The sequence below is a fragment of the Siniperca chuatsi genome, linkage group LG22 (assembly GCF_020085105.1).
Source record: "Siniperca chuatsi isolate FFG_IHB_CAS linkage group LG22, ASM2008510v1, whole genome shotgun sequence".
NCBI classification, from domain to species: Eukaryota; Metazoa; Chordata; class Actinopteri; order Centrarchiformes; family Sinipercidae; genus Siniperca; species Siniperca chuatsi.
In genome coordinates this window covers 3,426,483-3,445,347 of record NC_058063.1, presented here as the reverse complement: position 1 = coordinate 3,445,347, position 18,865 = coordinate 3,426,483, and the positions used below count along the sequence as shown (strand labels likewise).

Sequence of the window (18,865 nt, the reverse complement as noted above, 5' to 3'; positions counted from 1 at the left end):
CTGTAGCTAGCTAACGTTAACTAGCAGAGATGAAAAGGCAGCAATCCTTTCATTCATGATTCACTCTTCTGACGGTTTCTTTATTTGTGATGCATTTGCAAAGAAACAAGTCAGCCAGAACTTGGTCAGCTTGTGCTGCATCCACAACGCCTGCAGGGAATGAAAGCTGGCTTACCAGTAGCTTCGTTTTCATAGCCTGTTAGATGAGCTTACCTCTGCATGCACTGCAACGTCTCTCAAGTACGTAAATGAAATTATTCAAAACACAAAATACTTGTCTTCATTCGCCTGTAAGTTATTGCTTAATACCAAGCTAATTACAACCTACTACATCCGTGGTATCGCCTTATACTACTTAGCTAGATGTTTGGCTGACTGCTGCGTAATATCTCAACATGATGAAACTATTCATAAAGTCGGTCTAACATTGTGTGGTCAGTTATAGTTGACTAATGTGTGTAAACTTGCCACCGTAGGAACAGCGGTTACATAACCAGCCACAACTTCACCTCGCATGTGCATCATAGCGCTCCAGTACTTGAACAAATAGCATTACACCTACTATGTGTGTGTATGAGAGAGAGAGTTTAAATATTTGCCTTATGAAATAAAATAACCTATTGCTTGAATATTGTAATTCTTGTTTTATTATTTTTCACCTGCAGTTACACACTGCCAGTTAAAACAAGAAAGTGGCTGGCAGATTTTAGAAGGTAGATTTTCACCAGCCACAGTGGCACGTAGACAAAAAAGTGCAACAAACCAACCAACACTGACGATCATCAGCACTGGTTCAGACAAATAAGGTAACTGCTCACTGCTAAGTCTCTGCCAGTGTATAATTCATGGATGTGAACCCAAACATGGCTGAATTAGACTATCTTGACTTCCCTGAGCCATATGACATGTCAAGTGCTCTGGACCAGGACTTTCCCCCTGTTATTCTTTCACTAATTAAATGACAAGGAAGCTGTTACTTGTATCTAGTATAAGTGCAATACGTAAATATGTACAATAATAAAATTTAACAGAAAGAGTGCAAGAATTTTACTTTTCACACAGGCAACAAAAGAACTGGTTGTATTTAAGAATGCTTTCTGCTTTTCACATTGTCTGTCACACTGTCACACTGTTTTTACCAGAAGAAAGACTATTATAAATAATTCATCATTTCATCAGTCATGTATTTGTCATCCATTGCCTAAGCCCATAAGCAATGGCCCTGAAGTGTCATTGCAACTCACATCAAATATTAATGCTTTGCAGATACGGTTAAAAAAGGCAATCATGTAACTAACTGTACTTGTAACATAGCCTGGTTCTAATAGGTCCGATGTTGTGCTCATTGACAGATATTTCCCCTGGTTGGAGAAACAATCAACCAGTCAGAGCTTTGTAGGCAGGATTGAGAGTGGGAATGTCATCTCCCTACATAGCTAGCTACTGTAGCTACCTAAATACATCCATGAAAAATAGTGACACAAAAGACACAAAAATGGTGCCTGAACGAGCTTATTTCCTCGATTGTTGTGAAAAACACTAACTGTTCCTAGCAAAAACTACAGGAACTTCTGTGTCAACTGAAAATCACATCAGTGGGACAGATACGTCACTCGATACTGATTGGTTCAGTCAAAAAAACTAAATAAAAAAAATATAAGTCCCCACTCCAGGACTACTAACATGAGCACCATGTCAGGCTGAATGAATGACGTCTGGCCTGCGACGGGTTTGAATCTCCTGCTGCTGCGGCTCTGCTGTTGGATAATACTGGCTATGCGCTTGTTCAAATTGACTTCTATGGTACAAGCATAAGAAAATACTCACTAGTCCTATCTCATTTACATTAAAATGCTGTAATAGTCAAGGTTTTCCACTGTAATGGTTAAAACTTTGACATCTGATTAGATTTTTAGGCTCCCTAAAATACATCTCAAACTTCCTCATCAGCGCAGCCATCCCTGAAGAAAGCAAAGCTGAGACTCTCAGCCCTCTATTCCTTTCCCTCTCCACTCTGTTGCAGTGTGTGTGGGATACTGACTGAGGTGAGTGAAGGGAGACTGGCTGAATAGCTGGGTTTGTTGGGGCTGGTGGGCAGGATGATGAGTGAGATTTTTACGGACATCTGCTGATTTCTGTCAGCCAAAGGTCATAGGTGGATGTGCTTGTTGCCAAAAATGAAAAATATAATGATGAATCATGATTAAAAGGCCCAATTCTTGACCTAATACAGCTGTTTATTCACATTCAGTACATCATAGTTGAAAATGTAGGCCTGTTTTACTGCTGTGTTTGATTGACAGATGACTGTGTGTACTGCATATAATTGTCTGTATTTTTTGTACTTAATGGAGGGAAACTAAAGATAAAAATGGGTTTCATATATGAGAAGAAGTATTTCTGTCTTGAGGACAGGAAAATGATTGGACGGGAGTTGACCATCATAGAGATGTCTTTTATTTTCATGCTGTTCGCTCTACCTCAAAACAACTTTTTGCAGTTTATCATTGTGCTTTGCTCTTCATTACAGGAGATAAGTATCGTCCTCATCACTGTGTACTTACTATATGAAAAAGTAGGCCGGTCCTCATTAGCAACAAGAAAATAACTACATTCTATTAACTTTATTGATAAAAGGTCTCGATTTTAAACTTTTAACTTCTAATCTATTTAGTGATGTCTGTGATTGCATGTCCTTTGTGCTCCCCGGCTCCCCCCAGTCCACATGGTGAAGTGTCCTGGGCAAGATACTGAACTCCAAATTGCTCCCGAAGGCTGTGCCATCAGTCTGTGAGTGTGTGTGTGTGTGTGTGTGTGAGAATGAGCTTTAGTTACTCCTTCGGATGAGCAGTTGGCACCTTGCATGGCGGCCTCTGCCATCAGTGTATGGATGTGTGGGTGAATGGGTGAATGACATGTAGCGTAAAGCACTTTGAGTGGTCAGAAGACTAGAAAGGCGCTATACAAGTACAGGCCGTTTACCGTTTACCAGCAGTAACACGACACAAAAAGTCAGCTGGTGTCTCGTTGTCTACAAGTATGGACACGTCTTGTGTCGCACCTTAGCTTGTTGAACAAGCTAACAAACAAACAGGTGAAAAGTGCACTGCTAACATCAATTGGCAGCTGAGACAGCAATTAGCTAGTCTGCTGTAGCACATTAAACAGCTTAAAAACTTACTAGTTGAAATGCTACATGGTGTGGTCCTTATTCTTCAACAGCACTGCTAACAAAATGCAGTAAACTACATTTATAAGCGTAAGTTTGTGTATTTTGTCTGTCTGTGCCTCTGCTGGCTCAGCTGTCAATCAAACGTGTTCCCTGATCCGCCCACTCAGAGGCTTTGAGGCTAAATGAGCATTTATGATATATCTCCAAAGATGTTATTTACTTCCTTTCAATAATAACAAAATATTAATAAATTGCATAATCAGTTCGACGTGATTTTTCACTGCAAAAAGCGTTGACAAACTGTGATTTACGCTGGGCTTTAAGGAACATGGGGATGTTTGAGGCTTCAAGGACAAAAACAAAATACTGTGAATAACAACATGTAAAGGAAAGAGAGAAAAAGGAAATCTGTAAAAGAAGAATTACATCACACATCAAATTCCATATTTGTAATGCATTATGACTATGCAGCATGCACTGAATTATAGCTTTTATTATGAGATACAGTACTTGATGAAATTTAGGTAGACAAATGAATACTGAAAGAAACAAAAATGCTCCAAACATCCGTGAGAGAAGGGAATGGGAAGAGGCTTTGGCTAATGTTTCTTTTTCTTCTTTTCTTTTCTTCTGCAAATAAACAACAAAAAAATGTATGGGAAATGTAGTCCGGATTTTGAGAAACACTAACATTAAAGACACCACTGGGTGAGTGGTGGTGGTTCTTAATAACCTATACTATAGTATTTATCAAGGTATCACAGTTAATTTGGTAACAATATGACTAATCATTTTCAAAATGCCTTTTAAGAATATTTCTTACATGCATAATCTTCATGTTTCTATAAGTAAGGCCATTACCCAGTGTACTGCACCTCACATATTCTTAAGTGTCTACTCTGCTAGGGAAATGCTTAGTCATGTCCTGCAAGGTGGAGGGAGAGACAGAGGCTGATGCTGGGCATTGTGACTGCAGAGGAGGAAAATATGTACCCTCGAGCACTTGAACACAACTGTGACCCTGCTACTGCTCCTGAGTCCAACCATCTCAACCCACCCTCAGCTTATATGATATTCAAATACACACACACACACACACATACACAAATTGCTCCATTCTGTGTTTAGTGCATAATTTTAATACAAATTGCTTTTCTCAACATGATCATTTGCTTCAACGTGTGAGATCTCAGTGACGTCTCTTCAGGTGATGAATCAGTGTCTGAGAGAACACACACACTACACACTTAAACCTCTGTTTCCTCACACTCATCCATCATTTTACTCCACCTACTTCTTTCTTTTCTTTTCTCTCCCTCTCTGCAAAATACATTTTTGCTATGAAATCAATATTTATACAATATCCTTGGTGTTTGTTTTGCCTTTTTCCAGAAAATTGTAATTACCAAAAAGGAAAATATGTAAATTCTTTTCTGAGGTGATAGCGCCCCTATTTTGGTGTTAACCAGTGGGCATTAATTTTTGGTACTGACTGACCATTTCGGCACTAAAAATAGGTTGTCATATTACTTCAGTTTCAACAGTTTAACAGGCAACTTTGAGTATAGTACTATAGGTTTTAAAGGTGCTATTGATAACATTGATAACATCCAGCCACTAGATGGCGCACTCCCCCTCCCCCCTTCCATTCCACTCCAGTGGTTGCCAGTTCGTTGCACAACCCGCATATTTCATGGTTAAGTGATAGTGAATTCATTTTGCAACATATAACTATGCATTAGCTATAAATTTAGTGTGGTGGTGTTTCATGTAACGTTATCTATGGTAATCAGGATATGGCTAGCTAGCTTTAGGTAACCCTTTTTTGTTTAAATATGCAGAACTGTAATTTTATGAGTTATTGTTGTTCGGACGTTTAAGCTAAGATAGCTAATATGTGCCAACGTCAGTGTCAGTTTTTTTCCCACACTAATTGGAAATTGTACCACGTGATACCAACGTCGTTATACTATTGGCTCACAAGCCTTGTTAGAAGCAGGAACCAAACGTCAGACATCTCACACAGTGATAAACAAAACATTAACTTTGGGCCTGTCAAAATTTTTTAAATGATTAATTCACAATCATAATTTTTTTTTAGGAAAGTGATTTTATTCCACATCTATTATAAAGCTCTGTGGATGTATTATTTTTTTTAAATATTCGTCTAAATAAAAATGTTATCAATATAACCTTTAACTAGCTGCTGAGCCCCATCTGTAACCTCAGAACTCCATACATTACATAGTTACATACGGAGTGCTAACTAACCGTAGCTGTGAATTTTGTCAGTCTGGTCATTTACAGTCACCACAACTAGAGATGTCACAATTATTACAAAATCACCTGCAATTATTTTAGCAGACCGCGATCATTTTGCATAACCGCTAGAATCGTTTCTATTCACCTATATAAACAGCTGGATGAAACCAACAGAAATGTCATATTTATATTACTATTTCCATGTCGTTTTCCACAGTGGTGTTTCCCACACATAGACTTTACTAGGGAGGGCTGCCCAGGTATATTAACGGCCCATTTTAGCTATTTTTTCTTTTTTTTTTTTATCTGTCCGAGAGAACAGCGCCACCCGTGATCGATTGGTGGACAATCTCCCCTCGCTCTACCCCTCCTGTGCGGAACAGAGGGAGAGAGAGAGTGTCTCCTGTTTATGCCTATTTATGCCATTGTTTTGTAAAGGCTTGTAAGTGCACCTGTTGGTACCGATGTCAGTTGGTACCACGTTGGTTTCGATCGTTTCGATGGGCGACGTCATTAACGACTATCCTCCTCCCCACGTGACCAAGCTGCTGTGAAAACGGAATCGCGGGTGAAAAAATCCAAAATGTGAGTTGTGTTTTTTGGTTAAAATGGTGAAGAAATAGGGTAATGTATTCTTTCAAATATTATATATATATATATATATATATATATATTTATTTATTTTTTTTTTTCAATAGAGAAATATATCCCCCACCAAATGTACATGTTCCAATGTTCAAGGTGTATTATTCAACTAGTATTAGGCTTATATTATAATAATGTCATAAATGAACATAAAAAGACAAATCGTTAATCGCAATTATTTGTATGACAATTGATCGAACTAAAATTTCATGACCGTGACAGCCCTGACCACAACTGGACCCATGAAAGAAAGATGCTAGCTAGACACACCACTGGGGAAATAACATGCACAAAAACTGTCTACTGGGAATCAGTGCTAACACTAGCAAGCTAGGTGAACTAGCCTCTTTCAGAGCAGAAGCTTGCTAGCTTCACTTGCTAGCTTCCACTTTCCAAGTGATATACTGGTACAAACTCAACAGCACAATGGATCCTTCCAAATGCTGAATGCACAGAGACAGCTTAAATCACTAATGGTTGATAGCTAACACTATGTGGACTTGTTGAAAAGTGTGGGTGGGAAATCCTATCAAGCTTCGCAGAGTATGATCTCCAGTCAGTAGCGCACCACAGAAGTTGACAGTCCACCTCGCCAGCCCTTAGCTGTCAATCAACAGCATAGGAAACATCCACCCAGTGGCTTGAAGCGGTTTCCACAAATATGTGATGTGTAAATGGTTTTAATAAGTTGGCTAACCTGTGCTCAAGTAGCCAGTATACTCTGTCAGATGTGCTTGTTGGATGATCAAATAGCTCCGGAGAGCCCCTGCCCCCACACCATTCCGACGTTGGATTAGGGGGTCTGTGTTCAACCATGTATGCAACTTTACAAAACCGATGATCTGACATTCCCAGCCACTTCATTGCATGATTGGCCAGCTGTGTGGAGGTGTAAGCAAGCTAGGTTTGAACTTCTCTCTGAAGCTCTCTTTTTCATTCTTGACAACTATTTGTTTTCCTGTGTACAACCGAGTGCAACACTATGAATGTCTTCCAGGAGAGACTGTCTGCGTGTGCCGGTATCCCAATATTTAAACGATATCACATATCCACTCCTCTCTATGACAGCGGGCTTTTCGCTCCACCTTCGAGTGTTGGTGTTCGGAAAAACATGTTTCATTTCTGACGTGGTCAGACAATGCGTCTTACGAAGTAGTTCTGTTCAAGCAATTACCCTCCCCTATCCCCCTCGTTTCCAACCTGTCTGATCATCTGAATGCTCATGGTTCTTGCAGTCTGACTTCATTTTAGCGATGTTGCTGCCCTTCCAGATGTCAACAATTACTTTGATGAGTACAATGTTATTATTACAAACGATAGCAAAAACTACAAAAATAAAACCCAGGTTATAATAAACCAGAATTAAACCTAACTCAATCTCCCTCCCCATCGATCCATATTTCTCACTGAGATGCAAAGACAGGAACTGAAGCCTAATGTGAAGCCTTAGTGACTGTCACATTAATATCCTTTTGATTGATCACGAGCAAAGCACTGCGTTTCCCTTCTCCTCTCTGTCCCTCTTTACATCCACGTCTCTCTTTCAGAATCACACTGCCAGCGTTGCCACAGTCACAATCTGACCTTGGCTAAGACAGAAAAAGCAAGTGGCAGATGTCCTCCTCTACAGGAGCAGACCTGGCGGAAAACTACACCTTAACCCCCCTCTAACTGCCCAGTCCGTCATCACAGCCTCACACTCCACACTAGCAATGTTAATCACTCCACTTTCACACACCCGGAGATGAATATGCTGAAGGCTGATGGCTACAAGCAGGAACTCGCCTCTCTTTTAGGCTTGAGCCTCTGAGGTGAAACGAAGGGAAAAAGCTCATTTGTTCTTCATGGCAGCGTAGCCTAGAGGAAGTCATAGAGTGGCTCAGGAGTTCATTATTTGAATGCGTATGAAGGTTTAAAGCCCTTGTCCGTAGGAATTGTATGTGATGATCTCATTTCTCAAATGCTTCTGATAGGCCTAAGTGTTTAAAAATGAGACAATCTAGGTGAAAACTGGTGCAATCTGTGTCTTTTTTAAACTACAGAATTGCAGAGCTGTAGACTTGGGACTTAAAGCTTGGAGTCAGATTTAAAGGTACCCTGTGGTGTTTCTTGTAAACAAACAGTTGCATCAACAGTCCAAAATGTATTGTGTACATCCTTAAGGTCTAACAAAAGTGTTGAATGCATTTTCTTTCTCTAAAACATTTGCAAACCTGAAACTGTGATGTTTACAACCATGGTTGCTAGCTACCAGTCATTTATTTGCCTGACTTCTGCTGGTGCAAAGCTACAGTACATTGCTTTGTACATTACCGTTAGGGGTGGGCGATATGGCCCTAAAATAATATTACAATATTTCAAGGTATTTCTGCGTTAATGATATTCTTGACACTATGAGAAAACACTGAAAAATCTTCTTTTTTTTTTTTTAGAACTCACAATATCTGTTGAGGTCTCCTCGCAGGATTTTTGGCTCTCGTCGTACTCAGCCGGGTGCTTCTGCTTGAGGTGGTGAAATAAGTTTGTTGTATTGCCCCCTTTTGTTGTTAGTCTTCTTGCGCTTCTTACATATTACTGTGGTTTATTGTACATCTGATCTTTTGTAACCAAACCACTTCCACACTACTGAAGTCGCTCCTCTTTTTGGAACTAACTGCACTGTGGAGTCGGTAGCAATGTTACTTTCACTTTCAGCCATGCTTGTTGTTGTTGTGCGTAACGGTATGACGTCATTACGTGAACAAGCCGGAATATTGCCATTATCACGATATGAATTTTTAAAATCATATTATAATCAAAATGATACCAATATTTTCACGTTAATGCGATATGGCACACACCTAATTACCGCCACCAACTGTTAATCCGTTGAATAACATAAAACCATCAGCAGGAGTGCGTATCATGTCACTTGCAGAACCGGACTAGGATAATAATTCAGGACGGGAATCGAACATCAGCCCAGGCCAATCTCAACACATTCACAACAAACCATGTACTGTATAATGTGACCGTTTTGTTGAGATATGTTTTCTGTTTACTGATTATGTCAGTAACATATCTTTAAGTTTTATTACTACACACAAAAATACTTTCAGTTTGAGTTTTGGACTGTTTGTTTTCCTCAGAGCTCTGACTGGACTCGTGTTCATCATCATGAAGCTCTGGTAGAGTAACTGGAGCTACTTCCACCTGACAGAAAAGAGCACACAGCTCTTTAGTAGTTGGGTAGTTGTGATATTATGACATGCTGAGGGCGGCACTAACACTAACACACTTAGTCCCTTGCTTGTGAACATATCTAATTTCACAGCATGCACTTTCCTCCAGGGCTTTTCTCCTTTTAATGCCTGCCTGACACTCCAGGCCAATCAGCTGGCCAGGCCATCGGGAATTCTTCCGGTGCTCCTGATGGCCAGTCCGGGCCTGGTCACTTGCCTAATAGTGCACGTACATGCACACGCAAGACACAAACAAAACAGGGACCCGCTCAATAAAACATTGCCCAATAGAAGAAACAGTAGCCAAAAACTTCACACAGCTCCTTTTAAGTCACTAAAATGAGGACTTGAGACTTGATTTTCACATGACTGCTCTGAGAATGTACTTACTTTAGACGTGACTGCCTGAAAACTTGACTTGATTTGAGACTTGAAAGCAAAAACTTAACCAGATCTCAATGTTTGACGTGGTAAAATCCCTGAGCAATACAAAAATAAAAACAGCATCAGGCGGGCCTTGCTTGGCCACACACCTTAAATATTTGATTATTAGGCCTGTGCACAAAAAGGTTATGGTCTCAGTTATGTACAAGCTATATTAACACAGACTGGAAAGGAAATGTTTGAATGCCACGCTCACTAGATTTGTGACCCTCAAGGACTTTACAGCTGACTTGATCATCAAATGCAGATTATCTATGTCTTTCATAAAGCCAACAGCCGCCCACAAAAAAAAACTGCTGATTTTCCTACTGAAGAATCTTATTCTTGCATATCTTATATCTTTTTGATGCCTAGCCTATGGCATGAATGTATTGTAGCTTCTTCTTTGGCATAAAAAATAATGTAAATGACAGGTTGAAACATCCATACTCACATGTCAATGACAGTGCAGTGCTTTGCAGTGGTAATTTTGAGTGCTTACAGGAAATACTGCAACTGTGGTTAAATGGAAAACACTGACTAATAGACAACAGGCACAACATGACTGAGTGGTGTCCAGTAACTGTGGAGTCCACAGCTCTGCCACTCAGCCTTTTCTGTCACAACTTGAAGTCCAACAGACAACTTTAAAACCAACCTGCACAAAACCTCTGCACTGTTTTCAAATTTTGTGTGCTCTCCAAACTTCTGTCTGCCAGCCAGATTGAGACCTATTAATACAGTAGCTTAAGCAGTTAAATAGGTGATGATGGGAGGAAGCACATGCAAAAGACAGGGGCACAGCAAAGTCCATAATATTATTAAAATATTTGGTACCTGAAGCTCAGTGACTATTCACAGGGCTACTAGGTGAGCACCAAGAAGTCAAGTCTGCAACACACAGTATATGAATCTATGTCAAATGCTGTGCCACGCAATATATCCATGAGTTCACCAAGTTAACTGCTCCATCTACAGGATACACTATCCATCCTAGCATTTATAGTTACAAGATGAGCATTTTTGTACCATAAACCAAACAAAATGTGAGGAGTTTATAAGAGGTGGTGAGTGCCGAGAGTGGCTGTCGCACGAGATCTCAGCAGAGTTTGATTTGATCGTTTATGACAGATACAGGGTCAGTTTACCCCAATACATAAATGGCACAGTTAACATATGATGAATAATACTTCTGCTTCCACATCAGGTCCATATTATTTCATTATGGAAAAAAACTGAAACTATGACATGGCAAAATTAATATTATTTGGGGTTGGCAAACTACTGTAGCTAACACGATAGCAAGCAAGCCACAATGGCTCTTCAAACGTATCTATGTTCACAGGGTCCCATGTTCCCCAGCTCAATATCCTCTTAATATGACACATTAAGGAGACATTTCAAAGGGTTTATGTTCTCTGCAATGTTTTTTCCCCCTATGTCAAACGTTTAATATATGTTACCCTGGATCAAAATGTTGAAATCACCCATCTACAGCTTACAGCCTACCAGGGCTGTCAATCTTCCTCTATAATCCCATTCGAATTTCATTCCTTATTATTTTTAATATTCAAATTATATCAATATTTTGTCAGGGTCAGGGTGTAGTGTTATCAGGTGTGCCCTCAGGTTGCTCGTTGTCGAGAGATATTTCATTTGGACCTTGCATATTCTGCAGAGTACTAGTTTGTTGACGGAAATCCAAAAACTTTCCACACATCGCTTAAATGTTCAGGAGTAGCGAGTGCTCCGTGGGTGCATCATTTTCTGCCATTTCTGGTATTGTAATGTTAGAGGTTAATGTTAGCACATTGACCGTGAGATTGTGATTCAGAAAACTTTATTGTTCATCAGATATGACAAAAGCATTTCGTTTTCACATGCAGGTAGGCATGGGATAGGCCAAGGTGAGAAGTCAAAAATCAAGCCAAAATATCCCAGGTACGGGAGCTGCCGTCTCGTGCCGGTGACGTCATTTGGAGCCAGAGCCAGCGCAGTAGTGATCGGAGTTGGAGCCAAGGTATCGAGGTCCCGCCCATACACCCAGCTGACTCAATCGCGAGCAAACCTCAGCTGTCAATCATGACGTGAACCCTCCTTTTTACAGCATCAAATAACTAATTTAAACCAAACTTCTCAGAAAAACAAACACCTGAACATACGTCAGCATGATAAGAACTACCTAAAATGACAGAAACCATCTTTGGGAAAAATAAATTTGATGTGTACTTTGAGTTTTTAGTTTGGCTCATGTCCCATCCGCGAACATGGAGGGGGCGGGGCTTATGACCTATACTGCAGCCAGCCACCAGGGGGCGATCGAGATGTTTTGGATTCACTTTTGGGGAGCTGTCATGTCGTCCATCTTTATATACAGTCTATGCCCTATAGCCTACTGATGTTATACTCCTTGAAACCCTACGGCCTAATATTTGCGGGGAAGACATTGAAATCTCCACACTGGCCCATCTCCCTTTGTTCTGTTGCAATTCGAACTGCAAAGACAGCCAAAATCCCAGCCAACCATAGGACCCCGGGAACATAGGGATGAGCCCCTTCAAACTAGCTAGCTTGTTAACTGCCAGTTAGCTAGCTAGCTAGCTTGGTGTATCAGCTGTTACAGTGACCTAGTAGTGGGTCACTACAGTAAACATGGTATTGTAGTATTTCCTGCCAGAACAGATAACAGGCTTCTTGTAAATAAAGCATTAAACATGTCCAGCCCTAATTCTATATTTCCCAAACATAGACAAGGCTTCAACATGGTTTAACACATAACTGGGCAGACGTGATACACCTTAACACGCTGTGTGCAGTTTAATGTCATCACGGTACAGTGATTTCTGCGTATTGAAATCCTCAGAATTCAAATTACATTGCAATTTCTCACAGGCTCTTCTGACGTCCCCGTACCCAGGCTGGAGAACAAGCAGTCTAAGCTGGACATCTGGCATTCACTTTGCATTCTTGTCACTCCAGCAGTGTGTACACATACACATTAGGACATCAGAGCCGCCAGACTGGTGACACTGATAGCAACATACACCTGTTGTGAAGGCCTCAATTTGGAGCAGGCTGTAAACAAATTCACCTTTACAAAGACAACATGCTGTATAGTTGCTAAACTCTGTGTACTATCTGACATAAGCACATGTTGGCTCTCCTATGTATGACTCATTCACAAACACACCACAACCTGCAGTTCGGCAGGCAGATGAAAAGGAAATAGATTGAATTTATATTTCAGTATGCTCAGGACTATGATTCAAAAAATGCAACAATAAAAAAAAAAAAAAGCCAAAAGTGAAAGCCATGAGGGGGCAACGTACTGTAAATACTAGCTAGGTATTATCAACAGCGCACAGGAGAACCCCTCTTCATACAGCCCATCACTGGCTCTGGATAAACAGCAGTAACAGGATTAGCAGCCAGGACAACTTCATGACTTTCCAGCAGTGATTTGGAAGGCCATGCAAGTGTCACATTCAGGGAAACGCCTTTCCAGCTAGAGCCTGCTGTCTCTTTATGGGACAAACTCTCCTCCAGCACTTCAGTATCAGTGTCAGCGACAATACGTCACACCAAACTCCATTCAAAATATATCAGGTTTATATTTGCTCGGACATCAGCAAATGTAAATATATTACATCGAAAGACTTAGACGCTCGCATATATCTTTGGTGTTAAATTCGGTGTGCACTGGATTCACTAAGTGGCACTAATTTCAATAACATCGGAACTTTTATAGCGGGCCATACAGCTTGATAAAACCCATGCTGTTTAGTTTTTTGGGACGTGATGGTTACTGGGAGGAAAAACGATTTTAAATTTGCATTTCATTTCAAATTAAGCGCTAGTTAAAGTATTAAATGCATGCCGAATTAAAGAGTAGTTTCTGCTGACTCAGACTATACCTGAAATCACACTCTTGCACGCATGTGCCTTTGCAGATGCCCGAGTTAGTGTTAAACCTATATATTTCAAATTAAGTTCGGTACGTTGTTTTTTACACATCAGTGTGAATGGAACGTTATCGGGCATGCAAGGGGTGCACAGTCGTGTACCTGTCGGGTTGTAGCAGGCTCCTCATTCCCGGTGGGTGAAGGTGTCCCTCCTTCGAGCGATGCTGGGGTGACCGGAGAAGAAGCCATGTTCCCCCCGTCAATCACTCACTAACAATTGCTGCTGTTGTCCTCCAGCATTCAGCCCCGCTGCCCGCTTCTGCTGCAAGAGGACCGGTAACGGCAATAGTTTCCTGTCCGAGCACAGTGACTCTCTGTTCGGCTACACAGTTGAGCCACTGTCCCTCCTCCGGCCGGTGCTCGTATGCTTGTAGTCCGGTAGTCCAGTCTAGCAGATGACGTTCTCTCCGGGTTTCTCCCTCACTTTTTCATACACACTCTCTCTCTCTGACTTCATCGCAGTCCACCGTGCTCTGGAACACAGAAGCAAGAGACCAAATCTAGGAAAGCAGATGGAGCGTGTGTTTGTGTGAGAGGTTTTGTATGAAAAGACACAGAATCATTTGGGCTCTGATGGGGTTGGATGATAGCTGATCATCATACTAACTGATTCCAGTTGAAACTAATTGCTCTGCAGCCAATTTTAAAACCTAGAGGATTATAAGAAGAGGGTGATCAGTGAATCAGTGAAGACAACTTCAGCAGTCAATTAGCTTGAAATTAAGTTCTCAAAGCCAATTAAAGTAGAACTGGATTCACACCTATTTTGGGCGTGTCATTGTTTACAACATTGTGTTGTTTTACAGTAAAAAAAAATCAGTAGTTTGGTGTTTTTTCTGAAAGGTACAGTTTGTTAAACGTAGACAACTTTTTGCCTGCTAGTCCCTGGTTGTGAGTTACACCCTTTCCAGCGACACTGGCCCATTCTGGCTTCATCAGGTCATGTTCAGACAGACCACAACAACCCCCACTGATCAACGAACAGCCACGTTTGTCAGCGGTGGACTCTGGCTAAAAGGCTGTATCCAGCTGAACTTTTGCTTCAACACAAAGTAACTTCATCTGACAAGGCGCTGCACTGGCCATTCAAATACGTGCAAACTGACATTCCAGGTAGAGTACTTTGAAATGTGAAAGCTATATTTCTAACCAACTAGTCGCTAACTTTGTGTGTCTGTTGTTTGGTCCTGGGCAGGTAAAGTACAGTGGTTTGAAATGCATTTACCAAAGTCTTAGGTTCACAAAAGTAGTGGAGTTTATGAATAAAATAGTAAATAAAGGCATAATAAATGTTTTAAAATTACATTTTGTAATATCGTATTTTGAGAACAAGTGTTGTCTGTGACTCTACTTTCACCAAATGTTAGAAGGACTGAGAGAAAATGGGACTGAAGGAGGTGGGGGGAGAGGGAGGCACAATGCAAAAACCACGTGGAATTTATTTTATTTTTTTTAAATAGTAGAAATGTAATTGTAGTGCAAATATTAATAAATTAGTAATAATAGGAATGTCAGCTATAGGAAAAATAATGTCAGTATTAGTAACAGAACCAATAACAACAACTGTAGTAGCAGTTGTCGAGCAGGAACACGGGGGCAGCAGGTGGCCCACAACCACAGATCCAGACTCTGCAGCTCAGGAGGTAGAAATACCTGCTGAAAGCGACAGAAGGAGAGAGGAGAGAAACAAGAAAGCACAGAACTACAGGAGAGAGAAGATGTCGAGTTAGTAACATGCAGTAATGGAATAAAAATGCATACAGAGGGAGAGGAGGAGAGAAGGAGAGAGGAAAGAGGCGCATCATGGGAAGTCTCCAGGCAGTCTAGACCTATAGCAGCATAACTAAGGGATGGTTCAGGACTCACCCAAGCCAGCCCTAACTATAAGCTTTATCAAAGAGGAAAATCTTTAGCCTACTCTCAAATGTGGAGATGGTGTCTGCCTCCCGAACCCAAACTGGGATCTGATTCCACATTAGAGGAGCTTGATAACTGAAAGCTCTGGCTCCCATTCTACTTTTGGAGACTCTAGGAACCACAAGTCACCCTGCATTCTGGGAGCACAGTGTTCTAGTCGGATAATATGGTATTATGAGATCTTTAAGATACGATGGTGCCAGACCATTAGGGGCTTTGTAGGTGAGGAGAAGGATTTTAAATTCTATTCTGGATTCTACAGGGAGCCAGTGCAGAGAAGCTAATATTGGAGAAATATGATCTCTTTTCCTAGTTCTTGTCAGTACATGTGCCGCAGTATTCTGGATCAAGAGGAGAGTTCTGGAGAGTATTAAGAGACTTATTCGGGCAGCCGGATGATAAGGAATTGCAGTAGTCCAGCCTAGAAGTAACAAATGCATGCACTAATTTTTTGGCATCATCTTTACGTTGCTGCTGGAGGCCAGGGCAATGCCATCTAGAGTAACTATATCTTTAGATAATTTGTCTCAGAGGTGTACAACTACAATAACTTCAGTTTTGTCAGAGTTTAACATCAGAAAGTTACAGGTCATCCAGGTTTTTATGTCCTTAAGGCATGCTTGAAGTTTAGTTAACTGGTTAGTTTTATCTGGCTTGATCGATAGATATAATTGGGTATCATCTGCATAGCAATGAAAGTTTATGACGTGTTTCCTAATAATATTGCCTAGAGGAAGCATATATAAGGTGAATAGAATTGGTCCAAGCACAGAACCTTGTGGAACTCCGTGACTAACTTTGGCGTGCACGGAGGACTCACCGTTAACATGTACAAACTGAGCTCGATCTGATAGATAGAATTAAAACAGCTTAGTGCAGCTCCTTTAATGCCAATTACATGTTCCAGTCTCTGTAATAGGGTGTAATGTGATGGTCAATGGTGTCGAACGCAGCACTGAGATCTAACAAGACAAGTACAGAGACAAGTCCATTGTCTGATGCAATTAAAAGGTCATTTGTAATTTTCACCAGTGCTGTCTCTGTGCTATGATGCACTCTAAATCCTGACTGAAAATCCTCAAATAGATTATTGTTATTTAGAAAGTCACACAACTGATTGGCGACTGCTTTCTCAAACATCATAGAAAGAAAGGGAAGGTTAGATATAGGTCTATAGTTGGCTAAAAACCCTGGATCAAGAGCTTTTTAAGAAGCGGTTTAATTACAGCTACTTTAAAGGATTGTGGTACATAGCCTGTTAATAAAGACAGATTGATCATATCCAGTAAAGATGTGCTAATTAAGGGTAAAACATCTTTAAGCAGCCTAGTTGGAATGGGATCTAAGAGACAGGTTGATGGCTTAGATGAATTAATCATCGAAGAAGATCAACAGGAGCAAAGCAGCCAAAACACACATCAGGCTCTACAGCTTGGCAATATTCACATCTCCTGCAACCCGTGGTGGCTTTCGCGCAGGGGCCTGCTGCATGGAGCAATAGGTAAAGGAAGGTGACCTGCAGGTGCACGGGTAGGAGCTGTGCGGACAGGCTTGCTACAGAGTCAGCTCCTCCATGACAGCTCTGTGTGTCATGGGGTTTGTTTTCTGGGCCAGACAGAGTTCTTTGTGGAGAATGAAGCTGTTGGTGGAGGCAATGGTAGAACAGGTTTCTGTACCAACGCATGGTTTTGTGTTGTGCAGAGTAATACTGAATGAGTTGGTCTGATCAATCAACTCCACCCATGTGTTGATTGTACTCTGTAACTGGTGTGGGACAGGGGATTGATACCTTTGTCCAGGAGCCATCTCCTTGTTTCACCCTCCTCTGCACAGTTTTACAGAGTGTGAAGTGTGGAGCAGACTGATACTTCCCTTGTGTCCATCCATTTCACATAGATGAGGGGGCCATCCTGGATCCATCTTATGGAGCCTCTTTCTGACTTCCTTGTGAGGGCGTTCAGTTCTGTCCTAGGGCAGTCCAAGTGGTTCTCCCGGTAGGTCTCACAGTCAGCAAATCTTTGCTCATGGAGAGCCCTGAAGAGCTTGGGACTGGAATAGAAATTGTTCATGTACAATTTGGACAGTCTCTTTTTTTTTAGCCAAGATGGTCACATTTAGCTTAGCACGAAGCGCACTATTACTGTGATATTGCAAACAAGGTTTTTGTAAAATAAATAGACATACCCATCTTCAAATGTATCCCTATTATTTTGGTATCCTTCAGGCTCTGAAAATCCTCCATCATCCTTGTCGCTGCTAAAACTTCGCTAACTGTGTACTTCTTTGCCATTTTCTCTCCTTTTTTTTCTTCTTATGTGTTTTATCGCAGACCTTCTCTTTCCTCTCCATGTCAACTGAGCTTGATCATGAAAACTGCAGTGTTTTTCTGCAGTGTAAGGTGACGGGCGAGTCCTTAGTGATTTCCTGAGTGTCCATTGGTTTGTTTCAGCCAATGCAGACGGACACACAAACCCACCAATTATGTACAGTGAGAAAGGTTAATATAAATATAGTGATCTGTGCAGCTTTAAGGTAGATATTGCTATGAAATTGACAGTTATATCACAGTATATATCATTTAACTATTATTCCATGATTGTAGCTACAGTAGCCACTGTACAATAAAAATTACATGGTTTCTAAAATAGATGACATATGCCAAATACAACAGATAGATCTAGTGTGACTGCTAACATAAAATGTCCTCTGCCTACTGTGAGGAAAAGCTAAAGCTTATTTTGAGAAGACTGGCAGTATGTTGCACAGAAAAAGATCAATACCTGTATTGTAATCGTTAAAACCTATGTAAAAACAGGTCTCCCCTTAACCCTAGGATAACACATCTGACCTTGAAGTAGGTTAGAGCCCCTTTTCCTCCTACACACTCACACACACACACACACACACACACACAAACACCCACCACCAGTGGTGGCTGGGGTTTCTGATTCAATTAGTGACTCAGTGGGCTACAGCAGGCAAAAGAGAGCTGTCTGTGGTAACAGAAAGATGGATGATGTAATTCTGAGTGGAGGAGGATCTGGGACTTAAAGGTTGCAAACCTTGTTAATCAGAGATAGATGGATCAGAGTTTGTAGGTTAAGTTCATCTCAGGATTTCCATGTCTCTGAGCGCTGTGCAGGGTTGTTAGTGTGTATGCATGAGGCTGAGAGCAAGCAGAAAGGTTATTTTAGCATTGAGCAGGAATGACTCAGTTCACCTGTCAAAGAATATCACAGCTGGGTGAAAACCCTCAGCATTAG

The 18,865-nt window shown here is 41.0% G+C and overlaps 1 protein-coding gene across 1 annotated transcript in view; it reads right to left on the bottom strand.

The window, feature by feature from the left end:
• Positions 1-14,161, bottom strand: part of ank2b (ankyrin 2b, neuronal) — a 249,205-nt gene extending 235,044 nt beyond the window's left edge. Inside the window, exon 1 of the mRNA XM_044182976.1 lies at positions 13,788-14,161. Coding sequence (XP_044038911.1) covers positions 13,788-13,874 — 87 coding nt within the window. The 5' untranslated portion in view covers positions 13,875-14,161. The remainder of the gene's footprint in view (positions 1-13,787) is intronic.
• Between the last annotated feature and the right edge of the window lie 4,704 nt (positions 14,162-18,865).